General features: G+C 43.3%; 1 protein-coding gene across 1 annotated transcript in view; it reads left to right on the forward strand.

Moving 5' to 3' along the window:
- Positions 1-818: 818 nt before the first annotated feature.
- LOC144692898 (serine/threonine-protein phosphatase 4 regulatory subunit 3-like) overlaps positions 819-20,229 on the forward strand; it is a 90,146-nt gene continuing 70,735 nt past the window's right edge. Inside the window, exon 1 of the mRNA XM_078562004.1 lies at positions 819-989. Coding sequence (XP_078418130.1) covers positions 848-989 — 142 coding nt within the window. The 5' untranslated portion in view covers positions 819-847. The remainder of the gene's footprint in view (positions 990-20,229) is intronic.

Below are 20,229 nucleotides of genomic sequence, written 5' to 3' on the forward strand. Positions count from 1 at the left end.
CCAACTCAGCACAGGCACATCCTGATGGTCACTCACTGACCCCCCCCCCCCCCCCCCCAACTTAGCACAGGCACATCCTGACGGTCACTCGCTGCCGATGGCGGTTGGCCGGGGCCGCGTGGAGCGGCCGCTTTGGGCGGGAAGGCGGCCCCTGGCGCACGGCGCCTGGCGGGAGACCCCGTGCCGCCAGTCGGGGAGGCTGCAAGATGGCTGCCGCTGGCTGAGGGAGCTTGGGGGGGGGAAGGGGAAGGAGGAGGAGGAGAGGCCAGGAGAGAGAGAGAGAGAGGGAGCGGGGCGGCCTCCAGCCAGCCAGCCAGTCAGTCAGTCAAGTCAGTCAGCAAGAATAAACAACCGAGCCTGGCCCGGGGGAAAGGAGGAGGAGGGAAATAAACAACCTCCAGGATGAAGATTTAAAACATCAAGAATAAGCGGCGCGGCTCCGTTGTGAGGAAGCGGTGTTGACGGGACGGAGCAGGACAGTGGAGAGAGAGCGAGGGGGGGGAAAGACATTGGTCCGGGCCCCCCCCCCCCCCCTTATCAACGGGGGCCTGAGGCCTAGGCCCGGGCCTAGGCCTCGCAAGGATGAGCGCTGTGTGAGCCGGGCCTTGCGATTTCTTTTCTTTTCCTTTTAAATTTATATATATATTTTTTGCCTTTTTAATTTTTGTTGGTTTTTGTGAAGTGTGGGGGGGGAGAGAGAGAGATCGGTACCGGTTTCCCCTTCACAACCTTCCCCCCACCATCCCCCCCCCTACCCCCTTCTCCTCCTCTCACCCCCACCCCCTTCGCTTCCTCCTCCCTCCCTCCCCTCGGAGCCTGATCCTGAGCCTGATCCTGAGCTGTGGCCATGGCGGATACCCGGAGGCGGGTGAAGGTTTACACACTCAACGAGGACCGGCAGTGGGACGATCGAGGCACCGGGCACGTCTCGTCCAGCTACGTGGAGCGGCTGAAGGGAATGTCCCTCCTGGTCCGGGCCGAGTCTGATGGTAAGAGATCCTCGGGGTGGGGGGGGGGGGGCAGGCAGCTACATGACAGGGTGGTTGGTGTATTGGTGGGAAATTACAGGCCTCAGATCATCCAGCAATAGGTCTGTCCCCTTCTTTCTTAGGTATTTATATCCGAGATTCAAGTGTAGTTAACAGATCAGGGTGAATGGGGAGTGTTTTTACTTGAAATCACATCTCTCTGGGACTGAAGATCCTTCCCGAGACCTTCCTTTTGCCTGGTATAACTCAAAAGAAGTTTAGTCTTGTTGCAGAGTTTATATCTATCCCTCATTAACCCTTTGAGGGGTTTGTCTACCACTGATTTGTATTGGTCAGCTGTCTCGTGTAGGCAGTTCTGTTTTTCTTTTAAGAAAGTTTTTTTTTCTCAGGAACGTCCAGGCTCCACTTGATTGATTCTGTGTTTCCTGATGCTGATGATCAGAGTGTGGAGTAGCATGATTCCTTGCGTTACCTGCGGAAATAGCTGTCTGCTGCAAAGAAAAATTGTAGCTGATGCCCTTCGAGGGTCAGATTTCCTTCACTCACCGTTGGGAGGTTTATTGTTGATGTGTATCAACATATAGTGCCCATCGAAGAAAACAACTTTCAATCGGTACTTGAAAGGAATGAGAACTTAGGATCATAAACTTTGATAGCACAGGCCTTTTGCCCGTTTGCCTGTTGGCAATTTGAAAGAGCTGTAGTTCCATTTCTCTGCCCTTACCTCCATTAAATTTTTATTTTTCCAATATTAAATTCTGCTTGAAAAGCTGTTACTTTGGTCATATGTCCTCACAGCCTTCTCTGTTTTAACAGTACCGTTCCACCCCTCTCTTTGCTCATTTGGCAGCATGGACTAGTGTGCTTGGGGATGGGCCACTGTGTCCGCATAGCTGAAAATTGTCTCCCCCCACTAAGTCCTGTTTTCTCGACTCTCAAATACTCAATGTTCCAGGAGAGGATAAAGAAAACACTTCAAAGACACTCTGAAGCTCTCCTTGAAGTGCTGGAGTGTTGCCCTTAATTACTGTGAGGAGCTTCCTATCAATTGCTCAGCATAGCGACAACTTATCCATCAAGCTGCATCACACTTAAGAGTCCCAACACCTTAATGATGAGGCAGAGCGATGGCCAAGGAAGGAAAAGGAAGCAAATCCTTCATTCCAGAACCTACCACCTCATGGGATGTCCTACCTATGTTCCTAAAAATCTGAGTCAAAAAACGGCCTGCTCAGTTACATGAAGGCCCAAGGCAAAAGTCACAACCCTGAGTAGACATCATCCTCGAATCAAAGGACAACTGATGACCACGACTAGCATGCTTGGCGTTTTGAGCCAAGTGGGGAAATCCACATCTGCTAAATTACTGTCAGGAGGGTTGATATGAATGCCAGGATACCCTTTACCCATAGCTCAGAAGCATCTTCATCAGTTCTGTAACTCATGATACAGTTGAATCCCAAAACTGCTGGCAGATTTTTCCCCTGATCACTTAGCAAAAAAAAGGACTGAGCCAGCGGGGTTCTCAGTCCTGAGATGTTAAGTCTGACAAATGGTCATTTACCTGGACCATGAACTCTGTTTATCTCTCCACAAATGCAGTGAGTGCTGCTGAGTATTTCCAGCATTTTCTGTTTTTATGTCGGACCTGTGACAAGGTTTAATTCCTTATGCTTTGTGAGCTGTTCTGAGATAATATAATCACCCCTAGTGCCCCTTGGCTGGGTTTGAGAGGGGGGTGGGGGCACATTCGATCATATTTCTGATCATTAACCACTCATCCACTTTGTAATTATCAACTGAGTGAGGTTGGTTTGTATCATGTTATCCATAAAATGCAATAACACCATGTCACCCTGTTAATGAGATTTCGTCAGTTGATAGTTTTGAAGGTAATATCTTTCATTACCCAAGTTGGTTGCTTCACCCCGACTGTGCCATTTCCTGGTAGTAATAGTGCTCAGTTTACCTAACTGAAGCGTGGAATATCAGACCTCTTAATTTCACTGTTCACATTTTGGTTAACATTGTCAACTTATGGAGAATTTGGATGGAAACTAGTGACTTAACATCATAATAATGCCCTTAATGGTGCATTTAATGGCTTACTTTTGCAATGATGCATATGTGGTTTTGGGTGTGCAACGATGTGAAAGTGGTGGTATAGCTTTGAAGTTGAAGAAGTGACTTCTAAACATGGAGATGCTAAATGCTTCAACTTCACATGAGCAGCAGCATACCTCTAGGCAGGTGTAAACTTGTATTTTGAAAATGCATTCATAATCCATAGACCACCCGAGTACTTTCTAAACCCTATTTTCAAACAACATTACCAAGACAAATTATCTTGTCATTTATTTGATTTTTCTGGGACATTGTGTGCAATTTGGCTGCTGTATTTTGCTTCTATAACACTGGCTACATTTGATTCATTGACGGTGAAGAACTTTGTAATTTCCTGGGGATGCAAAAGGCATTCAATCTTCAGTTTTTTCAATCAATCTTTTTTCTGTTTTGGGAAAGGGGCTGTTTCTACCAGTTCTCTTCCAACATTAAACAAGAGCGACCAGAGTGAAAGGTGTGCATGTTTTTCCACACAAACAAGCTCTTCATTACCAAATTTTCATACACAACTGGCAGTGTAACTGGGATCTGCTAACTGAACATCACAACCCACAGATTCCTGTCTCTGACATATAACTGTAGATGTGAAGCTCCAGAGGGCTGCATTGGCAAATCAACCTGCCATTCCAACTTTGAAGAGCTTTTTCTGTTTTTTTTTGTGATGGAGTGAAGCTTATGAAGGCCGTGTAAACGGACATGGAATTGTAGCAGTAAAAGTTAGGTAAGAGAGCAGATTTTTTCCCCCCTTCATGATTGATAAATGCAGGTAAAAGAAAGCATTAATCTTTATCAGTAAAGTCAGTTTCTGTATTCTTTCACTGTTTGTTCTATAGGTTTGAGACTGTAGATTGATGCAGGCAGAATATTGCAACTGGAGTATTGCAGCAAATTTTTTTTGCCTTTCCCAATCCATTCCTTTAATGTAGGTTTACAGCTCCATCTAAATGGACAGATTTCCTCATTTCATGTTATGCTTTGAATAAATTGTAGTGCAGGACATGATAAATTTTCATGCATTTCCACTAGAACAGTACGAAACACCCATTATTACAACAATGCATTCTTGCTTTTCCAGACTTGTGTGGAGAGAGCCTTTTGAATGTATAATTCTATGGTGAAATATTGGTTGGAGGTTTTCCAATGATGCAAGCAATTTGAAGTGATTAATTAGGAACATCACACGAGAAGCGTATTGTGCAATATTGGTGTGTATTAGCTTTCTCTCCTAGTTCCCATTTCTCACCCCTTCAGCAATTTTTTTTTAAAAGCCTAGTCAGTGACAGCATAGCACTTGTGTTAATTCCTGCCGGGTGCAGGAAGGTGGGATTAGAAAGGATACCTGGGTGTCCTCGGGCTGGCATGGGCAAGATGGGCCAAATGGCCTCCTGTGCTGTAATGTTTCTGTGGTTCTAATTTCCCACTGAAGGGGTAGTTAAAAAGTACGTAAAGCTTTTAAGAACATTTACCCACTGGTTCTGAACTTTCTGTTTGAAAAGTTATTAGAATTGAGGGTTTATTCCTCCAGAGTTGAGATTATTTTTAACAATTTAACCTCTTGGATCACCTGTAGCTCAGTCATTGGGCTCCATTCTGGTTTATCGAGAGAAGAAATACCACATTGAATGTTGCTTCTGTAGTTTATAACTTGATCCGAAAGTTTCAGTAACTTATCATCTCAGCTTCAAGATCTGCTACAGCGTACTATTGAAAAACAGTATCATGCACAGAAGTTAGGTTTGATTGGTTTAATAAACCGTTCTATTCAGATTTAGTTTACTTACATGGGAATATTTTAGGTTTTATAGAAAACTAAAACTCTACTGACTGCTTGTGATGCATTTTTAAGTATTGCTCTGGCCACACACAATTTTTGGCATACCTGCACCCCTGTGAACCTGTTGGAAGTTTTATAATACTTATTTACGGTTTACTGTTTCTTTGGCCTAAATCTGGTCTCACTGCAGGAATTGTCACGGGTGGGAAGGATAATTTGACAGACAAGCAAAAGATCCGTTGACTTCAGCGGCGTAGTACCAGAAAATACTGCTTAATTTCTAAAAATCTTAATGTAGGTAATTTGGATAACAACAGGCAACACATGTATTGTGTGTAGTCAGTGTCAGAAATGGTTTGAATGTAGTACTCCACTAATTAATGAGATCAGTATCTCATAGTATTTACAATTTATTTTTAAAAAGAAGGAGCAGTTGAATTTTATACATGAAGCTGCAATATTCATTTTTGGTAATTCTGTCTCCCTCCATATCCTTCAAATTGGATCATTGTAGTCTGGTGGAGTTTTTAAAAATTCATTCATGGGATGTGGGTATGGCTAGGCCAGCATTTATTGCCCACCCCTAATTGCCCTTGAGAAGGTGGTGGTGAGCTGCTGCCTTGAACTGCTGCAGTTCATGTGTCGTAGGTACACCCACAGTACTGTTAGGGAGGGAGTTCCAGTGACAATGAAGGAACGGCAACATATTTCCAAATCAGGGTGGTGAGTAGTTTGATGGGGAAACCTCTAGGTGGTGGCGTTACTATGTGTCTGTTGCCCATGTCCTTCTAGATGGTAGCGGTCGTGGGTTTGGAAGGTGCTGTTTAGTAGCCTTGATGAGTTCCGGCAGTACATCTTCTAGATGGTACACACTGTTGCCACTGTGCGTCAGTGGTGGAGGGAGTGAATGTTTGTGGAAGGGGTGTCATTCAAGCAGGCTGCTTGAGTGTTGTTGGAGCTGTACTCATCCAGGCAAGTGGAGAATATTCCAACACATGCCTGCCTTGTAGATGGTGGACAGGCTTTGGGGAGGTGAGTTACTGGCTGCAGGATTTCTAGCCTCTGACCTGCTCTTGTAGCCACAGTATTTATATGGCTAGTCCAGTTCAGTTTCTGGTCAATGGTAACCCCCAGAATGTTGGTAGTGGAGGATTCAGCGATGGTAATGCCTTAGAATGTCAAGGGGTAAGATATTCTCTCTTATTGGAGATGGTTGTTGCCTGGCACTGTTGTGGTGCAAATGTTACTTGTCAGCCCAAACCTGGATATTATCCAGGTCTTGCTGCAGCTGGACATGGTCTGCTTTAGTGCCTAAGTGCTCTGATTAAAAGCAGTCTCTGGTAGCAGTGCTGAGTATGCACTGTTATCTGATCTCAGCCAAGACAGCAGTGGGGACTAGCCTCAGGACCTCTATCGTAGAAAAGGGGGGCAAAATCATTTCATACTCTCTTTTTTTTAATTCATTCATGGGATGTGGGCTTTGCTGCTGGGCCAGCATTTATTTCCCTTCCCTAGTTGCCCTTGAGAAGGTGGTGGTGAGCTGCCTTCTTGAACCACCGCAGTCCATGTGGTGTAGGTTCACCCACAGTGCTGATAGGAAGGGAGTTCCAGGATTTTGACCCAGTGACAATGAAGGAACGGTGATATATTTCCAGTTCAGGATGGTGAGTGACTTGGAGGGGAGCCCTCCAGGTGGTGGTGTTCCCATCTATCTGCTGCCCTCGTCCTTCTAGGTGGTAGTGATCGTGCATTTGGAAGGTGCTGCCAAAGGAGCCTTAGTGAATTATTGCAGTGCATCTTGTAGATGATACACACTGCTGCTAATGTGCGTTGGTGGTCGAGGGAGTGAACGTTTGTGGATGTGGTGCCAATCAAGCGGACTGCTTAGCCCAGCTTCAGTGTTGTGGGAGCTTCACTCATCCAGGCAAGTGGGGAGTACTGAGGACAGGCTTTGGGGAGTCAGGAGGTGAGTTGCTCATTGCACCATTCCTAGCCTCTGACCTGCTCTTGTAGCCACAGTATTTATATGGCTAGTCCAGTTCAGTTTCTGGTCAATGGTAACCCCCAGGATGTTGATAGTGGGGGATTCAGTGATGATAATGCCGTTGAACATCAAGGAGTGATGGTTAAATTCTCTCTTGTTGGAGAAGGCCATTGCCTGACACTTGTGTGGTGCGAATGTTACTTGCCACTTGTCAGCCCAAGCCTGGATATTGTCCAGGTCTTGCTGCATTTGGACATGGACTGCTTCAGTATCTGAGGAATTGCGATTGGTGCTGAAATTTGTGCAATCATCAGCGAACATCCCCACTTCTGACCTTATGATGGAAGGGAGATCATTGATGAAGCAGTTGAGGATGGTTGGACCTAAGACACTGCCCTGAGGAACTCCTGCAGTGATGTCCTGGAGCTGAGATGACTGACCTCCAACAACTACAACCATCTTTCTTTGTGTTAGGTATGACTCCAGCCAGCGGAGAGTTCCCCTCCCCCCCCCGATTCCCATTGACTCCAGTTTTGCTACTGCTCCTTGATGCCACACTCGGTCAAATGCTGCCTTGTTGTGAGGGGAAGTCATTCTCACCTCACCTCGGGAGTTCAGCTCTTTTGTCCATGTTTGAACCAAGGCTGTAATGAGGTCAGGAGCTGAGTGGCCCTGGCAGAACCCAAACTGGGCATCAGTGTGCAGGTTATTGCTAAGCAAGTGCCTCTTGATAGCACTGTTGATGACCCCTTCCATCACTTTACTGATGATGGAGAGTAGACTGATGGAGCGGTAGTTGGCTGGGTTGGATTTGTCACGCTTTCTGTGTACAGGACATACCTGGGCAATTTTCCATGTAGCTGGGTAGATGCCAGTGTTGAGTTGTACTGGAACAGCTTGGCTAGGGGCACGGCAAGTTCTGGAGCGCAAGTCTTCACTATTGCCGGAATGTTGTCAGGGTCCAAAGCCTTTGCAGTATTCAGTGCCTTCAGCCGTTTCTTTATATCATGTGGAGTAAATCAGATTGGCTGAAGACTGGCATCTGTGATGCTGGGGACCTCCAGAGGAGGCCGATATGGATCATCCACTCGGCATTTCTGGCTGAAGATTGTTGCAAATGCTTCAGCCTTATCTTTTGCACTGATGTGCTGGGCTCCTGCATCATTGAGGATGGGGATATTTGCGGAGCCTCCTCTTCCAGTGAGTTGTATAATTGTTCATCACCATTCACGACTGGATGTGGCAGAACTGCAGAGTTTAGATCTGATCAGTTGGTTATGGGATCGCTTAGCTCTGTCTTATCACTTGCTGCTTATGCTGTTTGGCATGCAAGTACACCTGTGTTATAGCTTCACCAGGTTGACACCTCATTTTTAGGTATCCCTGGTGCAGCTCCTGGCATGCCCTCCTGCACTCTTCATTGAACCAGGGTTGATCCCCTGGCTTGATGGTAATGGTAGAGTGGGGGATATGCCGGGCCATGAGGTTACAGATTGTGTTCGAGTACAGTTCTGCTGCTGCAGATGGCCCACAGCGCTTCATGGATGCCCAGTCTTGAGTTGCTAGATCTGTTCGAAATCTATCCCGTTTATCCTATTGACACACAGCACGATGGAGGGTATCCTCAGTGTGAAGGCGGGACTTCGTCTCCACAATGACTGTGCAGTGGTCACTCCTACCAATACTGTCATGGACAGATGCATCTGCGGCAGGCAGGTTGGTGAGGATGGGGCCAAGTATGTTTTCCCCTCTTGTTGGTTCCCCCACCACCTGCCACAGACCAGGTCGAGCAGCTATGTCATTTAGGACTCGGTCAGTAGTGGTGCTGCCAAGCCACTCTTGGTGATGGACATTGAAGTCTCCCACCCAGAGTATATTCTGCGCTCTTGCCACCCTAAGTGCTTCATCCAAGTGGTGTTCAACATGGAGGAGCACTGATTCATCAGCTGAGGGAGGGCGGTACGTGGTAATCAGCAGGAGGTTTCCTTGCCCATGTTTGACCTGATGCCATGAGACTTCATGGGTCCGGAGTCGATGTTGAGGACTCATAGGGCAACTCCCTCCCGACTGTATACCACTGTGCCGCCACCTCTGCTGGGTCCGTCCTGCCGGTGGTACAGGCCATACTCAGGGATGGTGATGGTGGTGCCTGGGACATTATCTGTAAGGTATGATTCTGTGAGGATGACTATGTCAGGCTGTTGCTTGACTAGGCTGTGAGACAACTCTCCCAATTTTGGCACTAGCCCCAGATGTTAGTAAGGAGGATTTTGCAGGGTTGACGGGGCTGCGATTGAGGTACCTAGGTTGATGCCGGGTGGTCTGTCAGGTTTCATTCCTTTTTTTGTGACTTTGTAGCAGTTTGTTACAACAGAGTGGCTTGCTCGGCCATTTCAGAGGGCATTTAAGAGTCAACCACGTTGCTGTGGGTCTGGAATCACATGTAGGCCAGACCAGGTAAGGACGACAGATTTCCTTCCCTAAATGACATTGTGAACCAGATGGGTTTTTACAACAATCAACAATGGTTTCATGGTCATCATTAGACTTTTAATTCCAGATTTTTATTGAATTCAAATTCTGCCATCTGCCGTGGCAGGATTCGAACCTCCGGAGACCCAGAGCATTACCCTGGGTCTGTGGATTACTAGTCGCCAGCCAGAAACCCCTACCTTGACTGTAAAAGTGCTGTGAAAAGTATCAAGTTTGGCTGTGAAAATTTTCTGTGCTCGACTAGACTACACTCACTCAATGCCTACGTTTGTATATAAAGAAGGTGCAGTTCACAATGAGGATTAATACCCGAAGGGCATTTGTCAAAGTTTTAACTACTTGAGCAGGAAGCTTAAGAAAAATTGCAGTCAAAGTTTCATAAATTTGACCAGTGAGGATAGTTAAGTTTCGAACATGAAAGGATGTGACAGCTGCATTGCACAAACCTAAAAATTGAACTTGTCCTAAAAGTGATCTGGAAGGTTGCTGAAAGTGGAGACGATGAAATGATTTCAAAAAGAAATTGGATGGGCAATTGAGGGAAATAAACTTGCAGGGTTACGGGCATATAGCAGTGAATGGAACTGATTAGATCACTGCAGACAGCTGGCATGAACTCGATGGGCAAAATGACCTCGTTCTGTGCTATTATGACTATGACTGAGTCTGATCGATTTGGCTTATTTGCTTTTGAATGAACTGGCCCACACATCTCCTCCAAGCTTGCTGATAAAATCACTAAATGGGAAGATCACATTTTTTCCTAACGATTACTCAAGTGGTGTTCAAATTCATGAGGGATCTGAGGTGTCAGCTGTGGCTCAGTTCATAGCACCCTCGCCTTTGAATCAGAGGGTCGTGGGTTCATGTCCCACTCCTGGAAACCAAGAACTGTGATTGTACTCGAAAAGAGTTGCAATCTGTGACTGTTGGTAACTCGAAAGAGTTTCATGAGGGATCTGGATGGAGCTGATAGGACGAAACTGTTCCCATTAATGAAAGGCTGAAGAGACAGTGGACACCAATTTAAGGTGACTGGCAAAAGAACCAAAGGTGACATGAGGAACAACATTTTTACACAGTGAGGGGTTAGGATCTGGAATTTACTGCCTGAGCGCATGGTGGAGGCAGATTCAATCGTGACTTTCAAAATGGAATTTAGTAATTATCTGAAGAGAGAAAGTTTGTAGGCACAGGAAAAAGACAGGGAAGTAGGGCTAGCTGAGTTCTTGCAGAGAGCCAGCATGAACATGACAGGTCGAATGTCCTCTTTCTGCGTTGTAGCTACTCTATGATTCGATGAATATTTTACCATAGTAGCTGGAAGTGCCTTCCTTTGAAGTAATGAAGCGAGAAATTAAGGTTTGGCTCTTCTTTACTGCTATTGGAAACCAAGGAACAGGTGTGAATTACTATTGTAAACTGTGCGCTGGCCTGCATTATTATAAGGGTTTGTATAGCGTGGGAGATTTGTTTCAAGTTGTTGAGAAATTCTGAAAGAGTTACTGAGTTTTTGATTTTCAGCTTCACAAGTAGAAATTTTATTTATTCATGGGATGTGGGTGTCGCTGAGAAGGCGAGCGTTTATTCCCCATCCCTCATTCCCCTTGGGAAGGTGGTGGTGATCTGTATTCTTGAACTATTGCACTCCATGTGTTGAAGATATTCTCCTCCTTGGTGTTTCATAGGGATTTCCAGGATTGACTCAAAATTGACTTTTAGAATCCCTAAGATTGTTTGCTTGGTGGTACTTTTGCAATCCTGTGCTCTTATGTTTGATAGTGTTCCTTTAATTTCTGAAAGGCCTGTTGGCAGTAAATTGTTGTCTGTCGCACATGGAATTGTCTCTGGGATTTAAAAAATATTCTCAATGTTCAATAATGCTGTCAAGACTGCACATATTTGCCTCTTTTTAGTTGCCCTGTGAAAGTGATGAGCCACCTTAAACCACTGAAGTCCTATGGGGATACTGCTCCCACATTGCATTTGGGTAGGAAATTCCAGGACATTAGCCCAGTGGCAATAAAGGGACGTGATACACATCTCATATTAGGATAATACATCTTCCCTGATGAACCAGTAATGAGTTGGTGTATGATCTTGGAGGAGATGCTGTATGTTCTCATGGTGTTACTGCTCTGGTAGATGCTATGTATTATTATCACACTGTACTCATGATGGAGGGAGTAGGTGTGAAGGCCAGGTTGGGGTGGCAGAACAGGGATAAAGAATCAAGCAAATTACTGTATCCTAGATGGTAATTTATTTGTCACTGTATTCGTAAAGGAGGTGGAAAACATTCCGTCATATTCTTGTTTTGATTCACGCAACTAAAATGTTTCCAATGGTCAAGCAAGCCTGAAATTATTCTTCAGTTTTATTATGCGGCCAAGGAAAGAATGAAAATATTTCTTTGTTGACTGTATTTGAATCTCATTAACTGGTGGCACACTGATGTGCAAATGAGTAGTGTCATATGTACCATGAAGTGTTTTCAGTGAGCTGGCCTCACTGATCAGTGTTCCAACTGTAAAACTAAAGTTTTGCTGAAGCTGAATGCTGGTTGTTTAATTTGCTTCACACACACAAAGTGGCGATCCTTTATTCACTTCAGTGATTCTTTTTTTAATTCTGTCTAAGCAGTTCTAGCAGATAGCACTGAATTTAGCAGCTATTCCTCAGTACCTGGAAGCTGTTGTCAAATAATGAAAAGAATTGGGAAAATTTGAATGCCACTACACTTTTTTCAGTTGCATTGATGAGTGAGCTGAAAAATCCTACTAGAATCCAAAGATGGCCTGTGAAACTGAAGTTCCTCTGTGCACCTTTTGACCAGTACAGTGTCTTGCCTTACAAGGGAAACGTTGTTTCAGTGATGCGCTTGTGTCTCTTAACTGTAATTCAAATCTTCAGTTTACATCAAACTGTATTATGGTCACAGCTTTGGTCAGTCGGCAGAATCAGCTTTACATAGGCCTGGTTATTTATCAGCTTTAAAAATAAATGAAGATCTTCAGGCTATATCTGTTTGGTATTTGGATTAAAAGTCAGCACCAAACAGTATGAAGCTCCAGTCAAATCCTGTATGATGCATATCCCAGTTTATCAAAGCTAGCCAGAATTCCATTCTTCATCCCTGTTGGGAAAGTTGAGTTGATTGAAATTTCAGCAAATAGTATGAATTCTTACTTCACTGATGTCAGCGCCAAAGTGGACTAGTCGAAAGCCCTTCCTTTCTGACTAATTGAAATATTGGAAAAAAAAACAATGTTTGAAAGGAGCTGAAAATTTGGAAGAACAGTCGAAGGGAATTGCCATTTCATTGACATACATGATCAATTTCAGATTAATATTAGAATATTTTGTGCATCTGCCTGTATTCTATCAAATTGTTTTGTTCAGTTTGAAGTTTTTTTTCATGAAATGTATGTTTCTGCGGAATAATTTCACATGCGCATCTATCGAGTGCTGCTTGGGATGGAATTACTAGCATAGTGAAAAAAAACTTCCATAACTGGAATAGATTCTGATTCCAGAGATGAAAGGCCAATGTCCAACTTGTAATACCACCCAATTTACTATCCATGCCCATACATTTTGGAAACCAGTAAAGCAGCTCAGCATAGTTTCATTAATGTCCCTGATACAATGTGCCACTTCTACTTCAAATGATGGGGGTTTAGGGTAAAATACCTCTGTGTCTTGGACTTATTCTAAAACTGATACATAAATCTATAATATCTGCTTTCATCGTTTGTTTAATGAAATACCAGCAGTAATTCCTATTTCAAACTTTATCTGAAGTCTTCAGTAAGGAAGCCCATATGGAAAGAATAAGTATTGTCACCCCATGCTGTCAACAAGTTCTTGGCAACTTAAGTAGTAAAATTAATTAGAAAGTCAAAATATACACACACTACTTTGTTAGCAAGCTATCAGTATTCATAATATCACTTGTCATGCACCTCCATCTGAAATTGGCTGCTCCCTTGCTCCATATGTCTTGCCTTCCAGTGACAGCTCTTATTGATATGGGATGTCACCTGAAATAACATTGCAAGCAACTTACTCCCTCACCATCCATCAAAAGAATGTATGGTAATATAGAGATGGGACTAATATAGCTCCCAAACAGCAAGCGCTAGGACTCTACAGAATCTCCAATTTCATTAGACTGTCCAGGAATTCATGTAGCCCCGCTTCTATGGAAAATGCTTAGTCTCCACTCTGCCTACCTTAAATCGCGTATCCACAGTCAGGATGTCATTATACAGAGAACTGTGTACACAGAAACTTGACCACTTAGTCATTCTGTAAAATGTTGGACTTTACCAAGAATAGGTCTCTCAAATAAAACTTTTAGCTGTGATCATGGGCCCTTTTTTAACTGTGAAAGTTGATGGTATAGCCGTGTATCTTTCTATGGTGAAGTACTGAATATATATTGATCACATTAAGGGTCCCATGGTACTGGGACCTAATGATGTTCTAACACCGTTCAACACTTGACTTTGGATAAAATGTACTTTTATGTTATGTTCTTTCTGGTTCTTTTAGGATTGTGACAGGTGAATAGTTGAAACTTTTCTGTTGATCAGAATCTAACCTGTCTTGTTAGGGTAAATATTTGTAAATGGGTGTGATTCACTAGAATATGCAAATCTGATCGTATCCTGACAAAATGTATCAATATTGCTATGATGGAAAAAAGAGGTGAACAGTGTTTTTAATGTCATTTGTTAGCTCAGTCCTTGATATTCATGAATGTAGTGTAATCCAGACAAGTTGGGTCTTGTTTGTACCACTTCCTGCTTAATTGCATAATCTTTCTCAAAAACTGCTGATGTCATGGTGAGTGTAGACCCAGTTTGAATATCTGGCCATTTCAATCAGTGGAATAACTAATAATAGGAACAATGGTGAATTATTGTACATGTTTTTGCTGGGGAAATTCATCTATTCTGTAGGAATTGAACGTTGTGTGCACTGCCTAGCGAATAACTTTTTGGTTTCCTGTAGACTCATTCACATGTATCCCTGTGTATGCTAATATACTGTAAATCAGTAAAGTTCTGCAGATTTGTTACTTGTGAAATTCCAGCAACCATAAGTATTTCATGTCACATTTATTATGAAATGCTAATGGTAGCTTGAAGTGAGATTAAAGCCACAAAGTTTTAAATGTGGCTGTCATGAAAGTTAACCAATTTTGGACTGTAGTTCTTTTATTCACTCATTGAATCTGTATGTTGTTGGCAAGGCCAGTATTTATTACCCGTCCTAATTGGCCTTGAGAAGTTAAACCACTGCAGTCTGTGTGGCGAAGGTACCCCCACAGTGCTGTTAGGAAGGATATTCTAGGATTTTGATGCTAGGTGATGAAGGACCAACAATATATTTCCAAGTCAGGATGATGTGTGACTTAAAACTTGCAGGTGGTGATATTGCGATCCACCTGCTGCCCTTAGCCTTGTAAGCCAGGGTTGGGGAATCTTTTTCTTATCATGGCAAGATCAGTCGCAGCAGCACACATGTCAAAATCAACTTAATTTAGATTTTTTTTTAGAGAATACAGAAATGTTCAGCTCACCCTCTGTTTTAATGCAATGGCTGCATTTGAATATTATATTGTTAAATATTATTATAGTAATTTAGCAGATGCTTTTACCCAAAGCAAATTCATAATGATGATGATAAATGCTATTTTGAAGGCACTACTGCCATAGGTCTATACCTTTAGAAATCTTGTTGCAGGCCAGGTGAAATTAATAAACGGGCCGTAGGTTCCCCACCCCTGTTGCAAGCGGTAGAGGTCATTGGTTTTTCAGTCATAGGAGCTGCTGTTGAAGAAACTTTGGTGAATTGCTGCAATGCATCTTATAGATGGCACACTGCTGCTATTGTGCATTGGTGGTGGAGGGAGAGAATGTTTAAGGTGGTGGATGGGCTGACGATCAATCAGGCTGCTTTGTCCTGAATGGAGTTGAGCTTCTTGAGTATTGTTGGAGCTGCACTCATCCAGGCAATTCCATCACATTCCTGACTTGTGCCTTGTAGATGGTGAGCAAGCTTTGGGGTTCAGGAGGTGAATCACTCACCACAGAATACCCAGCCTCTGACCTGCTCTTATAGCTGTAGTAGGTTCTGGTCAATGGTGATGCCAAGAACGTCATGATGGGAAATTTGGCAATGCTGTCGAAAGTCAGAGGGAGCTGGTTGGAGTCTCTTGTTGCGGGTGGTCATTTCTTTGCAACTTGGAAGGCGTGAATGTTCTTTCTTATTTATCAGTCCGAACTTGAATGTTGTTCGGGCCTTGCTGCATGTAGACTTGGATTGCTTCATTACCTGAGGAGTTGTGAATGGATCTGAACACTGTGCAATCATTGAACATCGCCACTGCTGACCTAATGATGAAGGGATGGTCATTATTGCAAGTGGCTGAAGATAATTAGGCCTAAGAGACTTCCCTGACGAAATCCTGTACCAGTGTTCTGGGGCTGAGATGATTGGCCTAAAACAACCACAACCATCTTCCCCTGTGCTCTTCCTCTCAGCTCTGAAGAAGGGTCATACGGACTCGAAACGTTAACTTTGTTTTTCTCTCTCCACAGATGCTGTCAGACCTGCTGAGTTTTTCCAGCATTTTCAGTTTTTGTTTCAGATTTCCAACATCGCAGTATTTTGCTTTAGCTTTCTTCTGTGCTAGATTTGACTCCAACGTGTGGAGAGTTTTTCCCCCTAATTCCCATTGACATTAATTTTACAAGGGCTTCTTGATTGCACACTTGGTCAAATGCTGCCTTCATGTTGAGGGCAATCACATTCACCTTGCCTCTGTAATTCAGCCCCTTTTTCTTTGTTTGGACCACAGCTGCAATGAGGTCTTGAGCTGTGTGGTTCTGGAAGAACCCAAACTCAGCATCTGTGAGCAGGTTATTAATGAGTAATGTTGCTTTGTGGCACTGTCAATGGCAGCTTCCATCATTTTGCTGATAACTGAGAGCAGACTGATGGGGAGGCTATTGGCTGAATTGGAATTGTCCCCCTTTTTGTGAACAGGAAGTAACTGGGAAATTGTCCACTTTGTCAGTGTTGTAGCTGTACTAGAAATCTTGGCTCAGACATAAGAAAAGGAGCAAGAGTAGGCCACTCGGCCCCTCGAGCATCCTCTGCCATTCAATAGATCATGCCTGATCTGACTGTGGCCTTAAGTCCAGTTTCCAACCTGGCCCCCAAAACCGTTAATTCCTATGTGAATCAAAAATCTGTCTAACTTAGCCTGCCCGCTGGGGAAGAGAATTCCAAATACTAATGACCCTCTGAGAGAAGAGGCTAGAGGCACAGCTTTTGTGAAGCATTATCTTCAGCTTAAGTATTCTGCACATTTATTGCTGAAATGTGACTTAAAGAAGGGCAGGAATGAGAGCTCAACGTTACTGGTTACAGCGTTTTCAAACAAGATAAAGAGGGGAACAAAACGGGAAGAGGGTTACAGCATTGGTTAAAAAACAATCGCAGCTATGAGGAGGGATAAAATGGGGAAAGATGCATTGAATGCGGCTATATGGGTTGAGCTGAGGAACTAAAAAGGAGTGATCATATACCCCCACTAGTTAGGGAGAGACAGAAGAGCAAATGTGTAAGCAAAATAACGAAAGTGCAGAAACAATAGGACAGTAACAGCAGAGGATTTCAACCACCCTAATATTAACTGAGAAAAATACACCATGGAAGATATAGAAGGGTGCAAAACTCATAAAATGCACTCAGAATTTAATTTAAGCCAGTAAGCCCAACAAGACAGTTTTGGACTGAATTTTAGGGAATGAAGCTGGGCAGATGGAAGGGGCATCAGTGGAAGAGCGTTTTAGAGATCATAATTCAGTAAGGTTCAGAGTGGCTATGGTAAAGGATAAACCAGGATTAAAAGTTTTTTAAACTAGGGATAGTCCATTTTTTTTTCAGCTGAAATGTGATTTAGCAAAAGTAGATTGAAAAGAACTATCTGCAGGTAAATTGGTGTCAGAGCAGTGGGAGGCGTTTGAGGAGACAATGAAGAGGATGTAAAAAAGGATGGCATTCCCAAATATAGAACCCCTTCGATGTCAAAAGAGCATGCAGTGTAGGATAAGACAAAAAAAGCTTATGTCAGGTGCTAAAAGTTCAATACTGCAGTAAGCCTAGAGGAGTAGAGAAATTATGAGTGAAATAAAAAAGGAAATTAGGTAGGCAGAGAGGTATGCAATAATATTGACCATTAAAATCAAGGAATACCCAAAGGTGTTTTAGAAATTCATGTAGAATAAGAGAATAATTAAGGAAAACATAGAGCTGTTCAGAGACCAAAAAGGTAACTTGTATGTTTGTGGAAGACATAGACACAGTCCTTAATGTTTCTTTTTTCACAGAAGAGGGAGATGAAGAAGACATTGTATTTTTCACATCCGTGCTCAACTTCAATGTGATAATATTTCCTCCCACACAATGTTTAAGATATTTAGCATACTTGAAAGGGTATAAATCAGCAGGCCTGGATGAAGTGTATCCCAGGCTGCTAAAGGAAGCGAGGGAATAAAAAGTGGAAGCTTTGAGAATTTTCCAGTTCTTTTTGGCTACAGGTGTGGTGCAGGAGGACTGCTAATGTTGTACTGTTGTTTAAAAAGGGAGGAAGGGATAACCTGAGTGATTGCAGGCCAGTCAGCATAACCCTGCTGGTGGGCAAATTATTGGAAAAAAAAATTCTGAAGATGGTATAAATCGCCATTTAGAAAGGAACAGATTAACCAAGGACAGTCAGCATGGATTTGTTAAGGGAAGGTAGTGTCTGACTAACTTGATTGACCCCCCTTCCTTGAAAAATTCAACGAGGATAGTGTGTTTGATGTAGTCTATATAGATTTTAGCATTGCTTTTGACAAGGTTCTACATGGTGGACTGGTCAGAAAATGAAAAGCTCATGAGATCCAAAGGAAAACAGAAAGTTGAATCCAAATTGCCTCAGCGGCAGGAGGGAAAGATTATGGCCGGTAGGTGTTTTTGTGACTGGAAAGCTGTATCTAGTGGGGTTCCACCAGGCTCAATACTGGGTTCTTTGCTGCTCTTGGCATGTATCAATGATTTATAATTAAATGTAGAAGCCATGCCAAAGATGACACGAAAATTGATAAGTGAGGAAGAAAGCTGTAGACTGCAGGACAGTATCAGTGGACTGATCAGGAGGGCAGAAAAGTGGCAAATGGAATTCAACCTGAAGAAGTGTGATGTAGTGTACTTGGAGAGCATACACATGGCAAGGAAATGCACAGTAAATGATAGGATTCTAAAGAATGCAGAGGAACATGGGAACCTTTGGACTGTATGTCGACAGATCCCTGAGTGTAGCAAGACAGGTAGATAAGCCGGTCAAGACTTTCCTTTATTAGACAAGGCCGAGAGTATAAGAGCAGGAGAGGCTCTGTTAGAACTGTATAAAACAGTAGTTAGATTGCAGGTAGAGTACTACATGCAGTTCTGGTCACCGCATTACAGGAAGGGTGTGATTGCACTGGAAAGGGTACGAAGGAGATTTACAAGACTTGGCAGGAATGGAGAATTTTAGCTATGAAGAAAGATTGGAGGACCAGGTTGTTTTCTTTGGAACAGAGGGTAGATCTAATTGATGTGTATAAAATAATGAGGGGTCTAGATAGATTCATCCCATTCACTCTATTTCCTTTAGAGAGGTTAATAACCAGGTGGGGCAACATTTTTAAGTAATTACTAGAATGATTAGAGGGAAGCTGAATAATTTTTTTCACCCAGAGGATGATGGGGATCTGGAATATTCAGATGTGCCCTTGAGGTACTGTAACCTACAGGGCTATATACCTAGAGCTGAAGGATGGGTACAGTTGGATAGCTCTTTCAGCCAGCATGGGTTTGTTGGTCTGAATGGCCTCCTTTTGTGCTGTAAATCTTTTTATGTTCTATGTTTCTATACTCCACATCCCTCCCCACAACAACCAAATCAAGTTTGGACTGTACCCATTCCTCTTGATTTTGGGGGAGGAAGGAGAGTTACATCATGATTCCAATCTGTGAGCATTTCAATGTGGCAGTCGAGCTTTTGCAAATTTTCTGTGTACTGTTCTTGCATCACTCTTTTCTTTGGCCCAGTTCCTCGCATGATTTCGAGAACCGAGATTGTTCACTTCTTGATAGAAAGAAGTACTGATCTAGGCCAAGCCATTCTGCTCACCTTGTGGTTTTTGACAATTTTACTACACTTTAGTTGGTTGCACACTGGCATAACTTAAATCATTCTGCTCAGTAAATGGAGAAAAATGGAACACTACAAGAGTGATTATGTAGCAAAAATCAAATCGACAGCTCATGGTAATACAAGAGCAAAATTGAGGAATTTTTAGCTGTCACCGGAATCTGATTGGATTGCAGTTCATCCTTCGTTCTCACGCTAGCTGACATTCTGTAGCATTGGGCTGGGTTTTGCACTTGCTGCTAAATGCGAGGAAAGCTATCCTCAAAATTCTAGCAACCTCTATGGCAAGGATTCCCCCTTTCCCAAAGGCAGTTTGAATCTGTCGTCAAATCAAGGGGACTCCCAGATATCCAGCAATAGTGATGTCAGCAAGCAAGGTAAGAAGCCAATCATGTTGAAACATTCATATTGTCAGCAAACCCGGAAGTTACATTCACTGACTCAGAGTCATAGGCAAGGCACAGGAGGAGGCCATTCAGCCCATCCAGTCTGTGCTGGCTCTCTGCAGAACAATCTAATCCATTTGGTTCACTGCTCTGTACCTGTAACCCTGCAAGTTTATTTCCCTCAACTGCCCATCCAACTTCCTTTTGAAATCATTCATTGT

Source organism: Cetorhinus maximus, chromosome 18 (assembly GCF_964194155.1).
Source record: "Cetorhinus maximus chromosome 18, sCetMax3.hap1.1, whole genome shotgun sequence".
Lineage (NCBI taxonomy): Eukaryota > Metazoa > Chordata > Chondrichthyes > Lamniformes > Cetorhinidae > Cetorhinus > Cetorhinus maximus.